The 22,237-nt window shown below is 25.0% G+C and overlaps 1 protein-coding gene and 1 long non-coding RNA gene across 2 annotated transcripts in view; one reads left to right on the forward strand and one right to left on the reverse strand.

The window, feature by feature from the left end:
* LOC111618562 (calcium-dependent secretion activator 1-like) overlaps positions 1-22,237 on the forward strand; it is a 120,097-nt gene that overhangs the window by 69,482 nt on the left and 28,378 nt on the right. Inside the window, exons 15-20 of the mRNA XM_023360122.1 lie at positions 5,788-5,889; positions 7,486-7,549; positions 9,396-9,519; positions 12,734-12,847; positions 14,127-14,150; positions 15,539-15,648. Of these exons, the coding sequence (XP_023215890.1) occupies positions 5,788-5,889; positions 7,486-7,549; positions 9,396-9,519; positions 12,734-12,847; positions 14,127-14,150; positions 15,539-15,648 (538 nt within the window). The remainder of the gene's footprint in view (positions 1-5,787; positions 5,890-7,485; positions 7,550-9,395; positions 9,520-12,733; positions 12,848-14,126; positions 14,151-15,538; positions 15,649-22,237) is intronic.
* LOC111618586 lies at positions 15,678-20,899 on the reverse strand. The gene is made up of 3 exons (XR_002755595.1): positions 20,712-20,899; positions 18,650-18,755; positions 15,678-16,108 (listed from the first exon to the last, which is right to left on the reverse strand). It is a non-coding gene; the product is annotated as an uncharacterized LOC111618586 (long non-coding RNA).

The raw sequence follows: 22,237 nt of genomic DNA on the forward strand, positions 1-22,237 counted from the left end.
TATCATTAGGAACAATTGTCTACTACCATAAATATTAATTCTAGAATTTACTGCTTGCTTAAATCTGTTTAAATATATTAATATTTTTACAGTAATTCAGAGATTAATTTTGTTTTGATTTTTTTTTCCTCCTATATACTGTATAACTTTTTAATTTCAAGTAAAATTTGAAAAATTTATTTTACAAAAGCAATTAATTGATTAAAGAGAAACATAGGCCTGTATTATTACTAATTTATTTAAGCAGTAATGAAGGCAAATAATTTGTATTTATAATACAGTTGTCCCTCAGTATCCATGACGGTATGGTTCCAAGACCACTGCATATACCAATACCTGGAAATGCTCAAGTTCCTTATATAAAATGGCATAATATTTGCATACAACCTACTCACATTCTCCTTTATAATTTAAATCATGTCTAGATTACTTATAATACATAATACAATGTAAATGCTATATAAATAGCTGTTATTTTGTATTGTTTAGAGAATTATTACAAGAAACAATGGTTGCATGTATAAACTTTGTATGTGTAACTATCATAGTACATGTCAGCAGCAACAGGTTGCTTTATTTTATGACCTGAAAGAGAAATACATAGAATAAAACACATAATATTTAAAATACAAGAAAATTCAAGGTTGCTTTTTGCAGTTTCCTGGAACTTTTTCTTTTGAATATTTTCAATCTGTAGTTGGTTGGATTCTGTGGATGCAGAACCTGTGTATACAGAGGGCTAACTGTATGTATATATATAATTTATGTTTAGAAGATATATTTACATGAATGTATTATATACAAAAAGGAGGTTATAATATAATTTATGTAATTCTGAGTATGTATAAATTATAGAAATTATTTATAAAAGTAGTAAATGTGTATATAAATTATTCTGTAAATCTTACAAAAGAAAAATTTGAAAGATTAATTAATTAATATATAATATATGTATTAAATGTGATTTGACAGAGAGAATAATAACTGCTCATTTTTATATATAATATTTCATGATATTTAAACATTAACCTAGAAACCAATTAAAAGAATGGAAAAAAATGCCATAAAAAAGATTTAGCATCAGATTTTTCTACATTAAATTTTATTATTTATTGATGAAAAATAATTTAGACATTTCTTCATTTTTGAATTTGATTCCATAATTAAGCTATATTTTGAATAATTTTTTCTTCATTTTTAAATAATACCACATTCTGTTATTTTTATATAGATCATTTATTTCAATTTCATGTTAATGTCTTTTATTGAGCCATAATTAAAGTTTTATTTTTGAATTTAGCATTGTGAAACATTTAAATCTTAATTACATAAAAAAAAATCCCTTTTAGGTATCTTATTGTGATTTAAAGCATCTTGCATTTGCATTCAAATTTAAAAGTTAATGAAATAATTTATTTTTTCAACAGTTTTTGTCTTAAAATTTTATGAGCTTTTTTAAAGGCAAAAAATTTTAAATACATTTTTAACTATGGAACATACAGTATCAAACATAAACTACATTTGAATAGTTTTCACTAATAACTTTTTGTGAGTTTCTATTTAATATGAGAAATCACCTAAACCTTTATTATTGATAATAATTATAAACTGACACATTTAAAAGCATCTTTATAAATTCAACTACTGGATATATGTAAATACACATATAACCAATATCCAGCAAGAAAAGTTTCTTGCTAGATATTGGTTAATTGTATATCATTTATAAACATCTTTATTACTGGTAATCATGTTAGTTTAGGTGAATATGAAATAGATACTATATTAAATATTTTGAAATAAAAATAATGAAATTATTTATTTTTTAAAAATTTGATACATATCTTGTAGATCTCAATTACAACACATTTTCATTTACCATCATTTGTACAACTTGCATTAATTCTGTTATAAAAATAATTTGAGATTTTGGAATTAAACAGTTAATTCTTCTGTTATCACATAAATTTGAGAATAGTTTAATTATGTATTGTACTTGACTTGATCCTTATTGATTTATTGAAACTCAATACATTTAATCTTTGAGATGTGGTTATTGCTTGCTTGAATATTAAATAATTGATATTGGAATGTATAATGAAAATATTATTTAGAATCATCTTTTTCCTCTTATAATTTACCATCAATATCTGAATTCTCACTAAAATGAATTTCTAAAGGCATATAAAATATTATGCCAGAGTAAACTTCTATTACAATAATCTTGCAAGCAGAATAATTTTTATTTTTTATTATATAACTTCCTGCTCATTTATCAGTTTTGTTATATGGATATATAAATAGCTTTAAAATCTTTATCATGTACTGTGCATTTTACCTTAGATTACACAGAGCTTTATTGCAGTTTACTAAAGTATGTAAGAAAGATACAAGATTAAATCAAATTATAATAAATGATGATGCTAAGATTTATGTAATCAATTAATAAATTAAAATTAAAATATAACTGTTTATTTAGGTAGCCAAAAACTATTTTTCAACAAATGTTTTTCACCTAAGACATCCTGAAAACATTTCTTGACAAATAGTTTGGCTAGCTTTAAAAAAATTAAAATACTTCTTGTTTTATTTTATTGATTGATCATATTTAATAGTTCACTGGATAATTCTGTTCTATAATGATCATATTATATATGTTGTTTTAAACAGTGTTGTGGAGTCAGAATAAGTAAAATTCTTTTGGCTCTAGTGGTTCCAATCCTGTTTAGGGATCAAATCTACTTACCCACTGATGCAGTATGGGTGTTAGATGGAGAAGATACACAGGTAGTTTTATGTGAGAAATATTTGTAGCAATCTCAATCGGGATTTGATCCCAGATCCTTCACAGCAACATTCTGTACTGCTCGGTCATCTGACCGGCTTTCAATGCATGAGAAAAACAATGAATGTATGTAATAACTTGTTTAAACATCATAGTAGCTCAGAATATTAAATAACACCAACAAAACCTTTAAAATATACCAGCAAATAGAATTTAATATAAATACATTATGACAAACGTTTTCAATCTCAATAGGATCTGTGTCAGGTCAAAAATGTTTGATAGAATTAGAATGCTAAACGATCTAATTTTCTATTTTCTGGTATATTTTGAAGGTTTTTGTTGACATTATTTAATATTGTATAACCAGTTTTGGCAAGATTTAGTAGCTCAGAATATACATGTAAAGACAGAACTTATACTTTACTAATAAAAGATAATAGGATCTCTAGATCATTTTAAGGTAAAAATGAGAAATTCTAGTCTTGTATAAAATAGAATAATAAAACTGTTAAAGAGAAGAAAAAATGATTTTCTAAAATGAAAAATTCCCCTTTTTGCCCTCCTTCAACACCACCTGTGACACCACACTTCCTGCCATTTTTCCAGGAACATTTCACTTCCAAAAAAAGTGAAGATATTGGACTTAACAATAGAGAAAATGTAAAAGTTATAAATATGTTCTTTTCATATACTAATAATAAAACTATTAAAAGATAAACTTTAATAAGCTCAGCTTGGATTCATTTTAATATTTAAGAAATATGTAATGGCAGTTTACATCATATGAAAGTACCTCATTTTTTTATCATTATTTCTGTCCAATAATTGTTTACAATATTCTTAAACTAACTGTAAGATATCACAGTAGAAATCTTTACTAATGCATCTGATTGTTCCAGTTTTGACATTAAAATTACTAGGAAATTAATTAGAATGCAAATTACTTGTCTATCACCCAAATTATAATATTAGTTATTTCAAATATTTTAATTCCAACATCATTATCAATTTTAAATTATCTTTGTTAAAAATAAAACATAAAACAGATTACTTTTTCATTTTCAAGACAGACAAAATCTTTTTATTCTTACCAAAGATAATTTTTCTGGATAATGCAGATAATAGTTTCCTTTCCTTCCATTAATCCAGACATTAGTGGAAGAAAAGGATGTGTAAAAGCTTTTTAATGAAACTGAACTGAGATATTAGAAGTTATCAAAGAAATATACTATTTAACTAATAAAATCTGTATCCAAAAAAATTAAATCCTGCAGCTGTTTGTAAAAATTCTTCATTTTCTTCAATAATGAAATGAAAAATAAGTAAATAAACAAGAGATTCATTAGAACTTTGTGTGTGTTAAATTAAGATTATATTGAACATTCTAAATTTGATGAATTAAATACAACTTTATTTTTATGATAGAATGCTTAGGAAGTTTAGAAAAACATGAAAATATAAAAACTTAAATATCAAAAGATAAACATGGTACATAAAAATAGTAAAAAACACAATCAAACTTACTTGTGCTAACTTAAATTTTAGTTTTGTATTATGTGTAGTGATATAGATTTTTAAACTGTATAAAGAATTATTAACATTCTAAGAAAAACTCAATTTGGCATTTTTTCCCCCACTTCAAAAATTTTAAATCAGTTAGAATTAACCAAATAGCATTGTTCAATGACAGAATTCACTTACTTTTTTTTTTTATTTAGCAACAAGGTTTCCATCTGCTTAGAACATGTAATTCTTAATTTTTCAGCAATTATTTAAAAGCAAAAGTAGATCCATGTTTTTGTACAAACTCAATCCACAAATACTTTTTGTCAAATGCTATCAATAATACTATTTATGCTTTAGTTTTTCTGACACTTTACAAAACAATTACTGCTTTATTTTATTCTTATGTCAAAGAATTTTTTACACTTCTTTTATGTATGTTCATTCTCTTTTCTTTAGTATTTTTTACTACAGTAATATAAACATTGATTATCCCCTCAATGTTTATAATTGATTACCCCCAAGCAAGATCACATGTTATGTTAATGCTTGCTTGGAAATGGATATAGCACCATTCTGCTTTCATGCAGTACTTTTCATTTGCAGATTTTCATAGTTTTGTAATTAATTTTTGAGGATTTTAATTTGCCAAATTGGATACTGTTTGACATTAACAATTAGTTAACTACATAAATTTATCATCAGTTAATATTTATAAACAGATGATTTTCAAAGCCATAAAAATAAATTTTTGTCAGAGTGAAATGCAATCAGACAACATTAAATGGCTTAAGAGAATATTTAAGTTTAAATTATAGTAAGTGAAACTGGAATTATATTTCTACATAAGATGATTTTATATAGAAAAAATTTTAAATATTGTAATTTAAATTAAATTTGCTTATTCTTAAATTTATGTGATATCAGATTTAACTGAATAATAAATGCTTGATATAGTTAATTATTATGTATTAAAAACCTTTTTTTTCCTTCTTCTTTTTGAAAAACATACAAGTAACATTTCAGTCTTGAATAAAATTAGCCACATAGATTTAATAGTAGTTTCTGTATATCAATTACTTACTGATGATAACAGGCATCATTATATAATGATTTGAAAATATCACAGCTTAAAGGGAAGAAAATTTAGTATTAATTTAGCTTCAGTATTAATAATGCTAATTAGAAATGTTGTTTTATTATTATTATTATTAATTAGAAATGATCAGATATTAATATTTTATTTAAATATATAGAAATATAAAATTTTTGTTTATTTTTTATAAATATTGTTTGTTTAGTTATATTTTCTTTATGGTTGCTCTGGCAGATAAAATTTTCCTCAAAATTATATAAGCACAAAGTTTGTTTTATTTGGATTTTAAAATAAAATCATTAAAATTTTAAAAATTAATAAAACAGGTCTGCCATTTTAATAATAATCAAATTATTTCAATTGTTTATAAGGCAATTAATAAATCTTTGTAAATAAAAAGGCCTGATGGAATTGGAACAGTCACAGTAGAAGAAAAAGATATGTTTGCCGAAATAAAAGAAAGACTTCGAATACTATTAGAAAATCAAATTACTCACTTCAGGTAATTTATTTCTATAAAATAATTATTCTGATTATAACTATATGAATTCTGACTAACTATTTTCATGATGAATGAATCTCAAATACTGTGTAGTAGAGATAACAGAGGCTTATCAAACTGCTATTGAGGAATCAAAATGATACTTCTATCAACAGTAATAAAGTTGCATTCTGTTGATAGAAGTGTCATTTTGATTCCTGTGTTATCTCTACTACACAGTATTTGAGATTCATTCATCGATAATCATTGAGAAATGAAGCTCTTATATACCTATTTTTATATATAGTGAGAACATAACTTTTGTTTAATAAATGTTTTTTTCTTCATGAAGCAGGGATGGATCAGGGTTTTAGAATAGATTATTACAATTACTTTTTCAATTTGCCATAGTGTTGATTTTGCTTATAAACTTGTATAACAATAAAATTAAACATATATAATATAAATGTTTATATAGTGATACATATTGAAGATTTGAAAAGATTTTATATATTTTTTTGATGAATATTTTATGATTTCATTGATAAAATTTATTTCAGAAAATAATGTCAGCAAAGTGTATAGTACAAAATACAGAAGGATAATTAACAAAAACTAGTTAGCTTCTATAGAGAATTATTTAACTAATGAAATTATTTTTCAATTCTACAGTAAGCTAGAACTTCCCTATATTAAGTTTCAAAACACATTTCTCTCTTTTTTCTAGCAAATTTATTTGATTTAGTTAAAGAATTAAAGAACTAACGTTTTTGGCTATCTTAAATGGCCTTCTTCAGGTTAAGCATAATTGGAATGTCAGTTACAACATAAATTTGAAATATCGAGATTCACTTGCATTCTTATGACATCACAGTAAAACAACATTTGGAATTCTTAAACTTATACAATTTAAATAAAATAAACTAAATACAGAAAAAATTTGTTTTAATTAAAGAATTTGCTAGAAAAAAAAAAGAGAAATGTGTTTTGAAACTTAGAATGATTTTTCATTCAAGCATGTTACTAATTAGATTACAAGGCATTTGGCAACCTTAAGAGGTCTGTGAAAAGAATCTAATAATTTTTCAGTTTATATTATATGTTAATTCAACTTATATCATAAGACAAGATTAGAAATTTATCTGTTGTAATGGAATAATTTGCCAACTATTAAAACTAATATAAAAAAACCAAATAATATATTAGATTTTTTATAAAAGTTAATGGAAAACTTTCACTTTATTTTTTATATTCTGTTATCCTTTTCTGTTTCAACTTGTCTATCCATTTAATTACGTTTTTCTTAATTAATTTAGTTAGTTTAGTTAATTCAATTTTTTGGTTTATGGATGCATTTTTTGCATCCACTACCTAACTCAAATTTTAGTAGAAGGATGTATATTAGTAGAATTAAATAGTTTGATATCAAAAATAGCACAAAGATAGCAGAACTATACAAAAGGCAATTTTATTTAGAAAGGAAAGTAAGATTTAGAATCAATAGTAGATTTATTCTGATCTTAGATAACTATAAAATTTTCTTTTAAACTTTACAAAAACTATAAAATTCAAAACTTTCATCTTTGCATCTTATTAAAATTAAATAATTTTTTATAGGTACTGTTTTCCATTTGGTAGACCAGAAGGATCATTAAAAGCTACATTATCTCTTTTAGAAAGAGTAAGTAAAATTTTTAATAGAATTTAAAACAAATTCATTTTGTTCTTCATAATATTTTTGTGTTCTTTATAATATAATTTAATTCTTACTTTATCAGAGATGAGTCTCTTCTTTATGACTATGATATTTATTTATTATAATAAGCAAAACATGATTTATTGGAGCTCATTTACATTGAAGAATAATTTCCCTTATTCTTCCCAAATGTACTAGAAAAAAAAAAAGATTTGGAAGTTACAGACAAAGCATGATATACAAATGAAGTTTGAAGGGGAAAATAATTAATAGCAAAGGACCCTGAGGTCAATGCTGACCAAATGGTAACTTGCTACTTAGGGAAGTAGAGTGATCACTTCCACTATGAAATGATGGTTGTGGATGTTACTCCAGTGATAAGAGTACAATAGAGTTGGAGAGTTGATAGGCATTAGGTTATAAGTAAAGAATTTTCAAAAGAAGATTGTGATGTTGTCTGTGGGGAATTGCAGACATCATATCTGATCTCAAAAAGGTTGTGTAGTTCTCCTGGGATGCCATCCTCACAAGCTCAGAGTCTAATTTATACAAGATTAATATTTTGAATGATGGTTGTAGTGTGCTCCCTTCTAAGTTTTCTAGCCCTATGTAGCCCCTATACTTAGTAGGAGGTCTTAGGGGAATAAGATTGTACAGCGTTCAGATGTTAGTTAAACAAATTTAGGTAACTTAGTTATCAAACTAGTTCACTTGTATATCTACTGATGGTGAGCTTGATTACTTGAAAGTTTTAGAAAACTATTATTCAATGTAAGTAAGCTCCAATAAAACAGTTTTGTTTTTTCTTATTTTAAGAAATCGGATTTGTTTTCATTACTTGTTTATTATATGTGGGTTAGCAATATATATATATAAATATTTAATTATTTCCATTTATCAAATTTAATCATACTCTACTCTGTTAATGAGAACATTAAATCCTAATAATTTTAAGTCTTTTGGCTCATCAACAAAGGTATGTATTTACAGAAGAAAATTTAAAACTACTAATTAAAATACTGAAAAGTTTTAAACTCAGACATAATTTGTCTTAATTATAACAAATAAGAATTAATAATGACATATGTGACATCATAATGTAAGATTACAAACTGCAGAACATATGCAATAGTGACTGTAAACTGATCTATAAAAAAATATCTTATAACTCTTAAAACCTCACTTAAAATAAGAATGTGTTGTTCTTTCTTCAATACATGACTTATTTCCTATTGCAGTATGAAGCAAATGAAATAATTTTCTATTTTTTTCCCCTCCAGTAAGAATCGAATCAAAATATTAAAGACTAAAACATTTTAAAATTTAAGCTTCCTAATATATATAAATTTCTTAATTTATACACATTTGATTGGATAAAAATAACCTAAAAACATATACATATATAATCATTAAAGAAATATGTGTAATATTTAATAAATTATTGTTTTAGTGTACATAATTATTTTATTATTGTCATTTATTATATATTATTGTTTTAGCTTCTTATATACATTAATGTTTCATTTCTGACCTATGCATTATGTGAAAAAAAAAATTTTTATAGTTTAAATTTAAAATTTATCATAATTTAGATACTATGATCTAATTCAAAATTTAACTGAGAATTAAAAAGCATTAATTTATGAATAAATTTTTTGCTTATTTTTTTATAAGAATAATTAATTAATGTTTGAATTCAATTACATATTTTATTTTAATAAGTGTTTAATGATTTTCATGGTTTTGGAATTTATACTTGTCATTACTATAAATAAATTAAATACAGTAATTATTTCTTTTAAATGTATAACAGAGTTTTTCAATAATATAGGTTTTAATGAAAGATGTGATGACTCCAGCAGCACCAGAAGAAGTAAGAAATGTCATTAAAAAGTGCCTTGAAAATGCAGCTTTAGTGAATTATACTCGAATTTCAGAACAAGCAAAGAATGAAGGTTTGAATTTTTTTTATTTAATTTATTTTGAATAATAGGTAAAAGATAGGTAATTATTTAATGTTTTTAGCTACACATTATGATAATAGAAACTGCTTGTGTATACCAGTGTCATGCCGTGACATTTGATGATAGGGAAGCTGTGTTTCTGTAAGAAGCTGATATCCAGGGCAATCAGTCAATTGCCCGTCAGTGATGGTCTAGGGTCCATTTGTATTGTTTATTTGATAAGCCAGTTAAAACCGTAGACTTCTCTAAATGCATTTTTAATATCACAATTACATTCCGAATCACTAGCCACGATATAAGGGCTACAATTAAAAATAAAATAATAAAAACTTACTTGGTGAAATAAAATGTGTGGTGGATGTACCAGTACATACCTGGTACAAAATATTCTTCAATTGTATAAATATATTTTTAAACAAAATTATAATTAAATATAGCTTTGTAAAGAAACGTACACAAAAATATAAAATATTCTTTACTTTTTAAATCTTAAAACAATTCACTTAGTCAAATAAGTGGCTAATGGATGGAATCGAAGACGGTTGCAGAGCGTGCATACATGCGGACTGCCAAATCCCCAGGGTGCCAATACTGGTCAATGTCAAATACCTCTTTTGTCGCATCAATAGTATATCTCAAAGGACGCGACAGGGCTGTTGTAGATTTTAAATGTTTCTCACCATAGCTGTAAAAATCTAAATATGTTAAACTTAATAGTCATTTGTNTAGTATATCTCAAAGGACGCGACAGGGCTGTTGTAGATTTTAAATGTTTCTCACCATAGCTGTAAAAATCTAAATATGTTAAACTTAATAGTCATTTGTTTTCTAATTAATTCATTTTAGGACCAAGTGTCCTCAGAAATTTCCAAAATTTACAACTTTTTGGTCACTCTTATTGAACTGGAAAGATTTCTGTCTTTATTACGTCTAATAATACAAAGAAATCAGTCTCCATTGTACTCAGCTAGAGATAGTTCGGTTAAGCTTTTGTTTAAGTAAAATTCCGGCTCTTTTGTCGGTTTTATTTATATCCCCAATTCACTATTCACTTAATTATTTAACTACTTCTTAAGTAGAAATAAGTTGAAACCAGTTACTTTGTACTCAAATATTTGTAGTCTTGGGAAAAAAGTGGAAAGACAAATTTTTATGACAAACAGATATATAAATTGTGAATGTAAGGAAAATAAATTCTAGAGCTTTTTCTGTACCTCATGCATCTCTCTCATTCATTAAATTTAGTCGTAAATGATGCTGTTAAAGTAACAGTTAATTTTTTAACATTATACAAGAATTGTACAATTTTTTTCTACATCCCCTTAGAGATGGGATATACAAAATCATAATATCACTGATTTAACATTGAAATCTGTGAGTAATATAAAATCGGAGCGTGGAATAAAAATATCAAATATTTTAATGGATTTTTTTAAACTCCTGTCAACCATACAGAGCTATCATAAAAACATACCAGTAAATTTTTATCAGTTGGGTTAAGTTATAAATCTACTCGTGATTCACATAATCAGGCGAGGGAGGCCAAATATCTAGCAGGCAGGCGGCTAACAGCCCAGAACCGATCCTGGATAGAATTGGATGCAGTATACGTGTAGCATTCACCCAAGGTCCTAGGCTTCCACCAGCTAAACCAGGTGAGGTTGGTGCTCTGTAAAGCATATGTGCGAATCTGGCTTTTTGGGTGCTGACAATACAGCNCAGTAATTATTTCTTTTAAATGTATAACAGAGTTTTTCAATAATATAGGTTTTAATGAAAGATGTGATGACTCCAGCAGCACCAGAAGAAGTAAGAAATGTCATTAAAAAGTGCCTTGAAAATGCAGCTTTAGTGAATTATACTCGAATTTCAGAACAAGCAAAGAATGAAGGTTTGAATTTTTTTTATTTAATTTATTTTGAATAATAGGTAAAAGATAGGTAATTATTTAATGTTTTTAGCTACACATTATGATAATAGAAACTGCTTGTGTATACCAGTGTCATGCCGTGACATTTGATGATAGGGAAGCTGTGTTTCTGTAAGAAGCTGATATCCAGGGCAATCAGTCAATTGCCCGTCAGTGATGGTCTAGGGTCCATTTGTATTGTTTATTTGATAAGCCAGTTAAAACCGTAGACTTCTCTAAATGCATTTTTAATATCACAATTACATTCCGAATCACTAGCCACGATATAAGGGCTACAATTAAAAATAAAATAATAAAAACTTACTTGGTGAAATAAAATGTGTGGTGGATGTACTGGTACATANTGTCTTAGATCTAGGCAATGTAAGCTTTTGCCCAGGGTCTCATACCGCAGATATACACATGGATCCAGATGACATTTGTGCTATATATGAATAGAGGGAACTGTAGGTGAATGCAGACATATATGGCAAGAACTTTATTACATTTTGTCTAACAGAGGATAATACCCACTAATTTATAGAATTTTATAAGAATCAAAACAATAAAAGTAAATTTTTGGTGAAAAATACACAGAGCAGTTGGGCATAGCTGGTAAATGGATAAAAATGCTTACCAATATCCAGGCAGAGAGATCTTGAACTGCATTGCAGCCATTCACAATGTTGTGACAGGCTCATCACCAAGACTTTTTCTAGCTATGAATGCTAGCATTTGTGTTCATCCATAATATTTGGACATGTGTATATGTTTATCAATATTATATTTTGGCCAGTATTTGGAATACAGTACTAACTAAAATCCAAAATTTTGTGAAATATTAAGTGTCATGATACATGCTTTGCATTATATAAACTTATTGCCTTACAACTGTGTACTCAATAGAGCCTTAAAACTGTGACTAGAGTGTTCATTTAGTTATATTATTTTTTTTTAATATAAATTTAAAATTCATAATTAAATACGAAAATTACACAAATCATTATAATTTATTACAAAAATCTTTAGAGTATTTATGTTTATTATAATAATTTGTGATAAAAGCTGTAAAATCTTATCAAGGAAAATCATTTCTCCTCATTTTAATAACAACATGCAATTGTATATAATTCATGATTAATAGAAAACTTTTTTATATGAATTGTTATAATCTTTAATACATATTCTTATACTGCAATTGTTATTGATAATAATGGATTTATTTTATTTTTCTTTAAATTTGTTATTTGGATGTATAAAAAAAAATATTTCTCTTATTGTTATATTTTAATTTAGATGAAAACAATGAAGAACCAGTTGAATCCAATAAAAATTTGGAAGATTTAATACATTTAGCTGAGCTATGTGTAGATTTACTTCAACAAAACAATGAACATTATGCAGAGGTTGGCAGAATATATTCAATTTTTATGTATTTGTATAAATATAATTTTTAATTAATTAGATATTTTTAATAATGGTAAATTTCATATAAGATTTTTATTTTGAAATGAAAAATATATAAAAATTAAGAAATCTGATTTTACATAAAAGAATCTTCATAATAGATATGTAAGAAATACAGTGGCAATAAAGTTCCCAGATTGATGGAATAAAAAAAATAAAAAAATGCAATAATCTTTAACTTTTTTTAATTAAAAACCATTTTTTTTTTAATACATTTATTATACAGTAGCCTTGCTTTATAGTGACTCTCAATTTCATGATTTGCCACAATATAATGATTAATAGAAAAGATCCCAATTGTTCACTAAGCTTAATGCTATTTTATTTACTATCAATGTAATAACTATGTAAATGGTTGAAATCTTGTTGGAGTGGCTTTCAGATTATCAAATCAACAATCCTGGAAGTAAAATCAGACCAAAATGAGAACATTCCAGGAAGGATAGACATATAGGACAGAAAGAGAGGAAGCAGAATATACAATTTAAATATGGCGTGTAGCCACAATGACAACTAAGTAAATACTTACTTCCTATGCATGCAGAAGCATTAATGTTTCTTCATTAATTTGTCACTCTTGAATTGTGATTATTAATGAATAATAATTGCTCAAGATCATTTATTAAACTTATATTTGTTTTGGTGAGGAATAAATAATAATTTTAAATATCAAATTTTAAATGTTATTTTCATTTTATTTTATGCTTTATTTATTTTTTTTCCTTTTCTTTCTCTTTCTCTTCCTGAACCAGAATGAGATCATTTGGCTGACTAGTTCAGCTTTGAGGAAGTATTTGGCCTGAATATTGAATAGAGGTGTTTAGTTTTTGGCCGAACAGTAAATAATGCCAAGTATTTGGTCCAACTTTAATATAAAGCATGCTTATTGTCCATTACAGTGTTACATTTAATACTTAATTGTTGTACCATACCATTAATAAGCTTGGAAATTGCTTGGACTTGAAAATAATTTTTTTAATACACCAGTTTCAGTTGTCATAAGTATAGATGGTTGTAAGAAGTTGTAAGATTGGGAGTTCATAAGTTAAGGACTGACTATAAAAAAGTTAATGGATAATACTAATAAAAAAAATATTAAAAAATATATATATTTTAATATTTTTTATTTAAAGTTTTAAGAATTAATTGAAATAAACTGTTATTTAAACTAAATTTATTCATTTTCAATTTTTTTTAATGAAATGCTTTCACTTCTGAAAAGGAGCTGAATCAGCACCTAAACCAGGTACATATTATTATATTTATCTTGTTTGAATGTGTTCAAATAACAAAAATGCTAATTTAACATTATTATATCATCTGTCATTCATAATTTAGATATGAAATAATTAAGTATTTAGTAATAAGCATTCTTTGAAATTATTTTATAGTACTGTTACTAATTTTACTTTTTTTCTAAACTAAATTTATGAATAGTTTTGAAATATGTGAACTATTTTGCTTTCAAAAATTAATCAGAATTATGAATGGAAACAAACAAATTATAAATTTGTAAAAAAATTTGCAAACAAAAATTTATAATATGTTTGTTTCCAGATTTTTTTTACAATAATAGAATCTGCATATATTGATTATTTGCTATATATCATTTGTAAAATTATAATCACTACAAATATTTTCATTACTTTTTAATTCTAAGATTCTCATATTTTTATCTTAGTATAAAACATACTAACATTGGCTGTCTTAGATCTAGGCAATGTAAGCTTTTGCCCAGGGTCTCATACCGCAGATATACACATGGATCCAGATGACATTTGTGCTATATATGAATAGAGGGAACTGTAGGTGAATGCAGACATATATGGCAAGAACTTTATTACATTTTGTCTAACAGAGGATAATACCCACTAATTTATAGAATTTTATAAGAATCAAAACAATAAAAGTAAATTTTTGGTGAAAAATACACAGAGCAGTTGGGCATAGCTGGTAAATGGATAAAAATGCTTACCAATATCCAGGCAGAGAGATCTTGAACTGCATTGCAGCCATTCACAATGTTGTGACAGGCTCATCACCAAGACTTTTTCTAGCTATGAATGCTAGCATTTGTGTTCATCCATAATATTTGGACATGTGTATATGTTTATCAATATTATATTTTGGCCAGTATTTGGAATACAGTACTAACTAAAATCCAAAATTTTGTGAAATATTAAGTGTCATGATACATGCTTTGCATTATATAAACTTATTGCCTTACAACTGTGTACTCAATAGAGCCTTAAAACTGTGACTAGAGTGTTCATTTAGTTATATTATTTTTTTTTAATATAAATTTAAAATTCATAATTAAATACGAAAATTACACAAATCATTATAATTTATTACAAAAATCTTTAGAGTATTTATGTTTATTATAATAATTTGTGATAAAAGCTGTAAAATCTTATCAAGGAAAATCATTTCTCCTCATTTTAATAACAACATGCAATTGTATATAATTCATGATTAATAGAAAACTTTTTTATATGAATTGTTATAATCTTTAATACATATTCTTATACTGCAATTGTTATTGATAATAATGGATTTATTTTATTTTTCTTTAAATTTGTTATTTGGATGTATAAAAAAAAATATTTCTCTTATTGTTATATTTTAATTTAGATGAAAACAATGAAGAACCAGTTGAATCCAATAAAAATTTGGAAGATTTAATACATTTAGCTGAGCTATGTGTAGATTTACTTCAACAAAACAATGAACATTATGCAGAGGTTGGCAGAATATATTCAATTTTTATGTATTTGTATAAATATAATTTTTAATTAATTAGATATTTTTAATAATGGTAAATTTCATATAAGATTTTTATTTTGAAATGAAAAATATATAAAAATTAAGAAATCTGATTTTACATAAAAGAATCTTCATAATAGATATGTAAGAAATACAGTGGCAATAAAGTTCCCAGATTGATGGAATAAAAAAAATAAAAAATGCAATAATCTTTAACTTTTTTTAATTAAAAACCATTTTTTTTTTAATACATTTATTATACAGTAGCCTTGCTTTATAGTGACTCTCAATTTCATGATTTGCCACAATATAATGATTAATAGAAAAGATCCCAATTGTTCACTAAGCTTAATGCTATTTTATTTACTATCAATGTAATAACTATGTAAATGGTTGAAATCTTGTTGGAGTGGCTTTCAGATTATCAAATCAACAATCCTGGAAGTAAAATCAGACCAATCTCTTAAATGAAAGTATGCATCAATATTTAAAAAATTATTTTTTTTTAAATTACACTGTACATAAAAATACATATAAATAATTTAATATTGAAATTATATTTAAATGAAAAAAATTACACTAAGTAGACACAAAAAACTGTTACAATTTCTTCCTAGATATAACAAGAGATTCCAATAATGATAATTATAAAGTACNAAATAAAATGAAATATTCCAATATTAAATAATATAATTTTAAAGGATAGTTTTTTAAGCTTTGGAGTATTTTTGTTATATAGGCATGAAATTATGTAATGTAATCTTTCCATCAAATTTAGAAAATATTGAGAAAATTCAATATAATGACTGTTTTTCATAGGTTTCTTACAGGTTGCTTTAAATGAATCTACTGTATCATTCCAAAAATTTTTGAAAAATATTAGCAAAAGCATTTAAAAGGAGGATATTTAAGTTGGACTGGCAATTATATTTTTCTTTGTCTTCAATATCTTGAAGGTTCTAAGTGTAATTTTTATGTTGATAAAGAAGAATAAGTCAGATAGTGCAAGATCAACTAAAGAGAACAGATAGTTATCTCCACAACAGTCAGAAATTTTTTCATTCCAGTGCAGAATGGATAAGTTCATTATCATAATAAAAATCAACTAATTTTTTGAAACTATAAACTCATCTGAGAAATATTTAGTAAGCATTGAAATGTCTAGCTTGAAGCATTATTCATTCTTTCCCCTTCAGGTACATATTCTACGGATCATATCCTTTTTGTCAAATGATGATGATCAGAATAATTTTGAGCATATATTTTTTAAATGAAACTTTTAGGATCTGGAAATGAAACTTCCTAAAGTCCATTTACATGCCTTTCCATTTACTCAATTGCATTATAGTTGAACTGAATCCTAAGTATTTGTCTCAAAGACAAAATAGCATTAATGTTTCGTCTCTGGGTCAAATGCTTAGGATTCATTCCAGGTAAATGCAGTTAAGAAATCAAGATTGTGTTGACAAGCTTAAATGAATTTTCAGTGTAAAGACAAAATTTTTTGTATCTTCAATGTATTTATTTTTAAGTTAAAAGAAGTAATCCATGTTTAATATAATTCTTTGCTGCTTCTGATTATGTTAAAGATAAATTCAGCAAAGATCTGCCTTTTTTCACACACAGTTGTCAAATTATGTTTTTTAATGATGATTTCATCTGTTATTATTCTTAGTGACATTCAATGATCTCTTGTCACAATTTTATGTTTTTTAACAACTGTTCGTATCACAATAAGGATGGTCTTCTCTTTGAATCATAATAACTTCTACATTTGTATCTTTAAATCATTCATACTATTCAAAGATATTGCTACAACTTAAAAGTTTCATTACCACACAAAAAGTTTAATTTTTTTATATAATTTAATTATGGTTTTCATGAATTTAAAACAAAACTTGATGTTCAATCATTACTTCTTAGCAAAATAATAAAACTAAACATGAAGACAGTTGTTAAATTTTCATTTCATTACCATCTTTTAGTATATATATATGACAAAAATCAAACTTAATCCAAATAGTTTATTATGACATGTGATATTAGTGCATTTAAAATATCTTACACAAACATAACAGTATCAATCTTCAAACTTTATTGCCACATCTTTATATAACTTGACATATAACTTATTCTAAATATTTTAAAATACACATTTTCTGATATATTTTTTGTCATCAAAGTTCACTCACATTATATGAAAAAAATGCTTTCAAAAAACAAAAGTAAATAATGAATTATCATTTCTACCAATTTAGAGCTCATTTTTAAAAAACTACATTTTCATTAGCAATAATTGTTTGAAAAATCTGCTATGTATGTATTTAAAAAGAAGTGCATTTAAGAAGATCAGTTAGATATAAACATCAGGATTACTTGATGTTTAAATAAATAAAATGAAATATTCCAATATTAAATAATATAAATAACATTTCACATAAAGTTAAATGAAAGTAAATGCATCTAGATTTACTGGAATATTTTAATATAATAGCTCTGACATCAAAAATCTAACATATTAATTTTAAAAAATTAACATTTATGTGTAGTAAAACGTTTCTAAAACAGAAACCTGCCTAAACAGAAAAAAAATCTTCAGAAAAAGAGCAATTTTCTAAGTCACTAAACTAGTGAATATGGAAATAGAAATTTTTGGCTATGAAGTATTTAACTGAACCTGGATAAAACAGAAAAAATTCCACTTGTAGATAAGTAAATTTATCTTTATATATAAGGGTCAACACAGAGCATGATAAACTATTCCAAGAATGATTTCAAACTTTGTCAGAGAAACAATGATCACATGTCAAGGGGGCATACAGACACAAGATCATTTTAATGATAGTCTTTGTTGGAATTAACCAGTAAGCAGAATTGATTACTTTAAGAATCAAATGAGTTTCTGAGAATCAAGTTCTCAAGAACAAACAATGAATGTAATTTGTGAAAACAATGTACAAGGAAAGCATCACCAAATACCTTGTGCTGCTTCTTGTAAGTTCTACTTAGATTTAACTATTCAGCATCTTGTCATAAAAATTATTTATCATTAGTGTTTTCTTCTGTAAGTTGTCTGCCTCAAGTTCTATTAATACAAAGTAGAAGCAAAAAATAAAATTTAAATTGAAGTTGATTATCAAGTTTTAATAATATATAACATTAAATAACAAAAAACATGTATTTCATTATATCATTATAATTAATTTTAAGTTTAATATATATATATATATTATTACTTTATTTATCTTACTTTTCATACTGAGAAATTATGATATAAATAATAAATTTCTAACAACTATTTAACTTTTGAATAATTTATATTATTTAACTCTTGAAAAAATATACAAACATTTACATATTTGATAGCAAAATCATAAAAAATTATTTAAATGGTATCTCTTATATCATTGAACAGAATTAAATGTGATTTTATTTTTGAAGAAAAGCATTCAGATAATAAGTTTTAAAGTAAACAAACACTAAGTGATTTCTTTCAGATTACTTGCAGGTCTAGAATTGATGAAGTTGTTTATAAAATAGTTAGTTTCTTGATAGTGGCTTTATCTATTTCTAGACCAAATTTCAAAATAAATTAATTTATAGTTTATAAATAGCCAGAAGATATCGGACTTTTTAAATAGAATAACCACTAAAATTACAAAAATACCATTAAAATCTGTACAGATTTTACGAATGAAAAACAATAATTAGTTAACATAAAACTAGTTATTGAATATATTAATTATACAGAGATAATACAATGTATAATATGAACAAATTTGTTATTTTTAAGGAAACTCATCAAAAAATATCTTAAAAAATAATTTTTTTCAAAAATTTATTTCTTGATTTTATTACCAAATTAGGTAACAAAAGGTTTAAAGATAACACTATGGCTTATCAAATATATATTTCTTAATTTTATGAATGTATTTCATTTTTTAAAACATTAAAGAAATAAATAAATTAGTTGAATTATATTTGTTATTTATATTTCATGATGTTATGCATATTAATATAAGTTTTAAATTTTATTAACTAAGAATTTGTATTTTTATTAATAATAATATAAATAAGTCCACATTTTCTTAAAAGTTTCACAAATGGTGTATTCATTTCTTGTCAATTTCTTGTGAAAAATTATCTTAAATTAATTTTGGGAAAAACAGTACAAAATTTTACAATTATAATTAAATTTTTGAATTAGTTTTTGTTTTTATTGTTTATTTGTTGTTCTTGATTTAATTCAAATATTTTAATGTTTTAAAATGAAATTATTTTAAGATCCAATTATTGTGGTTGAGTTCCAAATGAACAAAATGCTTTATTTGAAACCTTAAATAATTGCAGATGTAAATTTACAAGTTAATCATTCAATGTTTCCAAATGTTAGTATTCAGACATTTCAAATGCAAGTTAAAATCTTAAAAAATTGTTTTAGGGACCATATCATAAAACTATTTATTAATCATTTGTTTATAATTTTATTTAAGTCATATATAAAAATATTCTAATAAAACAATTGTACAGATATAGTAGAGTCCTGGAAACTGGACTCTTGATAATTTGATATTCAGTAAAACTCATTGTATTCTTCATGAAAAAAATACATGTAATCTAATTCTTCTTCTATAATTTAACACTAGGATCAAATAAGTTATTGTTCCTCATTGAGAACACTTACTAATAGCATCAGTTTTATGTTTTAACAAAGAATATAACCCTTTTTCCAAGGTGCCACTGTAAAATGCCGTGATGCAAAAATAGCCACTGAATAGCCAATAGTTTTTTTAATTAAAATTTAACTACAAATAGAAATAGTCATTATTTGTATACAGTTAATATGTACATGAATTTGCACATATAATACCTTGTAATACACATGTAATAAGACATTGTCTGGAGGTAAATTTTTATGTTTTTGCAGTATAATAATTATTTTATGTTAGATTGTACTGTAGATTTTCTTTTGCTTTGAATGTGTTAAAAGATTTTAATAGATTAATTTGTAGAAATGTATTTTGAATTGTGAATATCCCACCTGGAATTATAAACCTCATCATTTTTGGTAACTTGTCACTTTGTCCACATAATACATTAAGTCAAACTTGCAGGAGTACTGTATCAATTATACTGGATTATTGCATGCTGTACTGTTGGCATCACAGTTTTGGAAATGAAAACTTCACCTGTTCTTCACAAACAGAAGTTTTGATATTCTTTTTAGGTGATAGATTAGCTATTGTTATAGTAATAATAAGAAGCATACATTGTTCTGTTCATAAAGAAGAGCAATAACAGAGTGTGAAATGTTAGTTTTTTTTTTTTTTTTTTTCTTTCTTTCTTTTCTTTCAATTATGATAAAAGCAAAGAGAATGAAAATAATAATTAGATATTGGAGTCTGACAATGAAGAAACTAATAAATTATTATAATTCTTGTGATGAAAATGATGTAATTTTTATCAACAAATAAGTTTCCAAAAGTAAACTTGGGCTTATTTTTGTCATCAGTATTTTATGTTGAATTTACATAATTATGGAATTATGGAAATAAATATGGTCTAGGAATGTCAAAATATCTGATGTTTTTGAGATAAAATGTTTTAAAAAGTAAGAATGGTTTTCTAACTTGCCTTTGAAAATTCTGAGTTCTACATCTGAAATTCTCTCCTAAAGATAAACATAATAACTCAAAATATTTGGGTTTTCCTTGTTCCATTCTAAATGAAATGAAATATGGTTTGATTTCTTTTTAAAAGTATTAATATAATTTTTAAATTTTCCTTCTATACAGAAATTAAATAAAATTGTTAGCTTGTATTAATTCATCCTAAATAACAATATTATATTCAGGTATTTGGAAGTAAGCACAGAATTTCTATGGAGAACTTATTGTACAGGAACACTGTTAACTGTTCCTGTACAATAAGTTCTCCACAGAAATTGTGTGCTTATATCCAAAGACCTAAGTACAGAGAATAAGAAGCAATCAAGTACTAAACAGTATTACATTATTTAAAATTATAATATATTATTAACATCTACACAAATAAAGCTTTTTGTCTTTTGGTATTTTCTTTGGAAATTATTTTATGTTTGAAGTCAAAAGTTTTTAATAATATTTTGTTTTTTTATAAATTTAAGTTTAATTTTATTATAAATCAAACTTTTATCAAGCAAATATAAATTAACTTAATGCTGTTTGATAGTATTTTTAATTTAAAAAAAAAAAACCACTAAATGTTGATATATCAAAATGTATTGAGAAAAGTTTTCTAAATTTTGAGCATTATACATTATTGACAATTTGAAATTGCATTAAATATTCAAAGTAAAAAGAATTTAAATGTTAATGGTATGTATTTGGGGGCATAATAATAAAAGGTAAGTAATCAAAAATTTATATGCTGTTTTGGGTATTGCACACACCACTGTTTGAAAGCATGAATACACAATGTATGAAACTGTAACACTTCGTAAAAATGTATGTTATCTTTCCTTGCCAATGTGGACTTTTGCATGCTATTATTTAGTGATATTTGTATTTCTTCTCCCATATATGCATA

The sequence above is a fragment of the Centruroides sculpturatus genome, unplaced genomic scaffold (assembly GCF_000671375.1).
Source record: "Centruroides sculpturatus isolate CEXI.00-Female unplaced genomic scaffold, Cexi_2.0 scaffold42, whole genome shotgun sequence".
NCBI lineage: Eukaryota > Metazoa > Arthropoda > Arachnida > Scorpiones > Buthidae > Centruroides > Centruroides sculpturatus.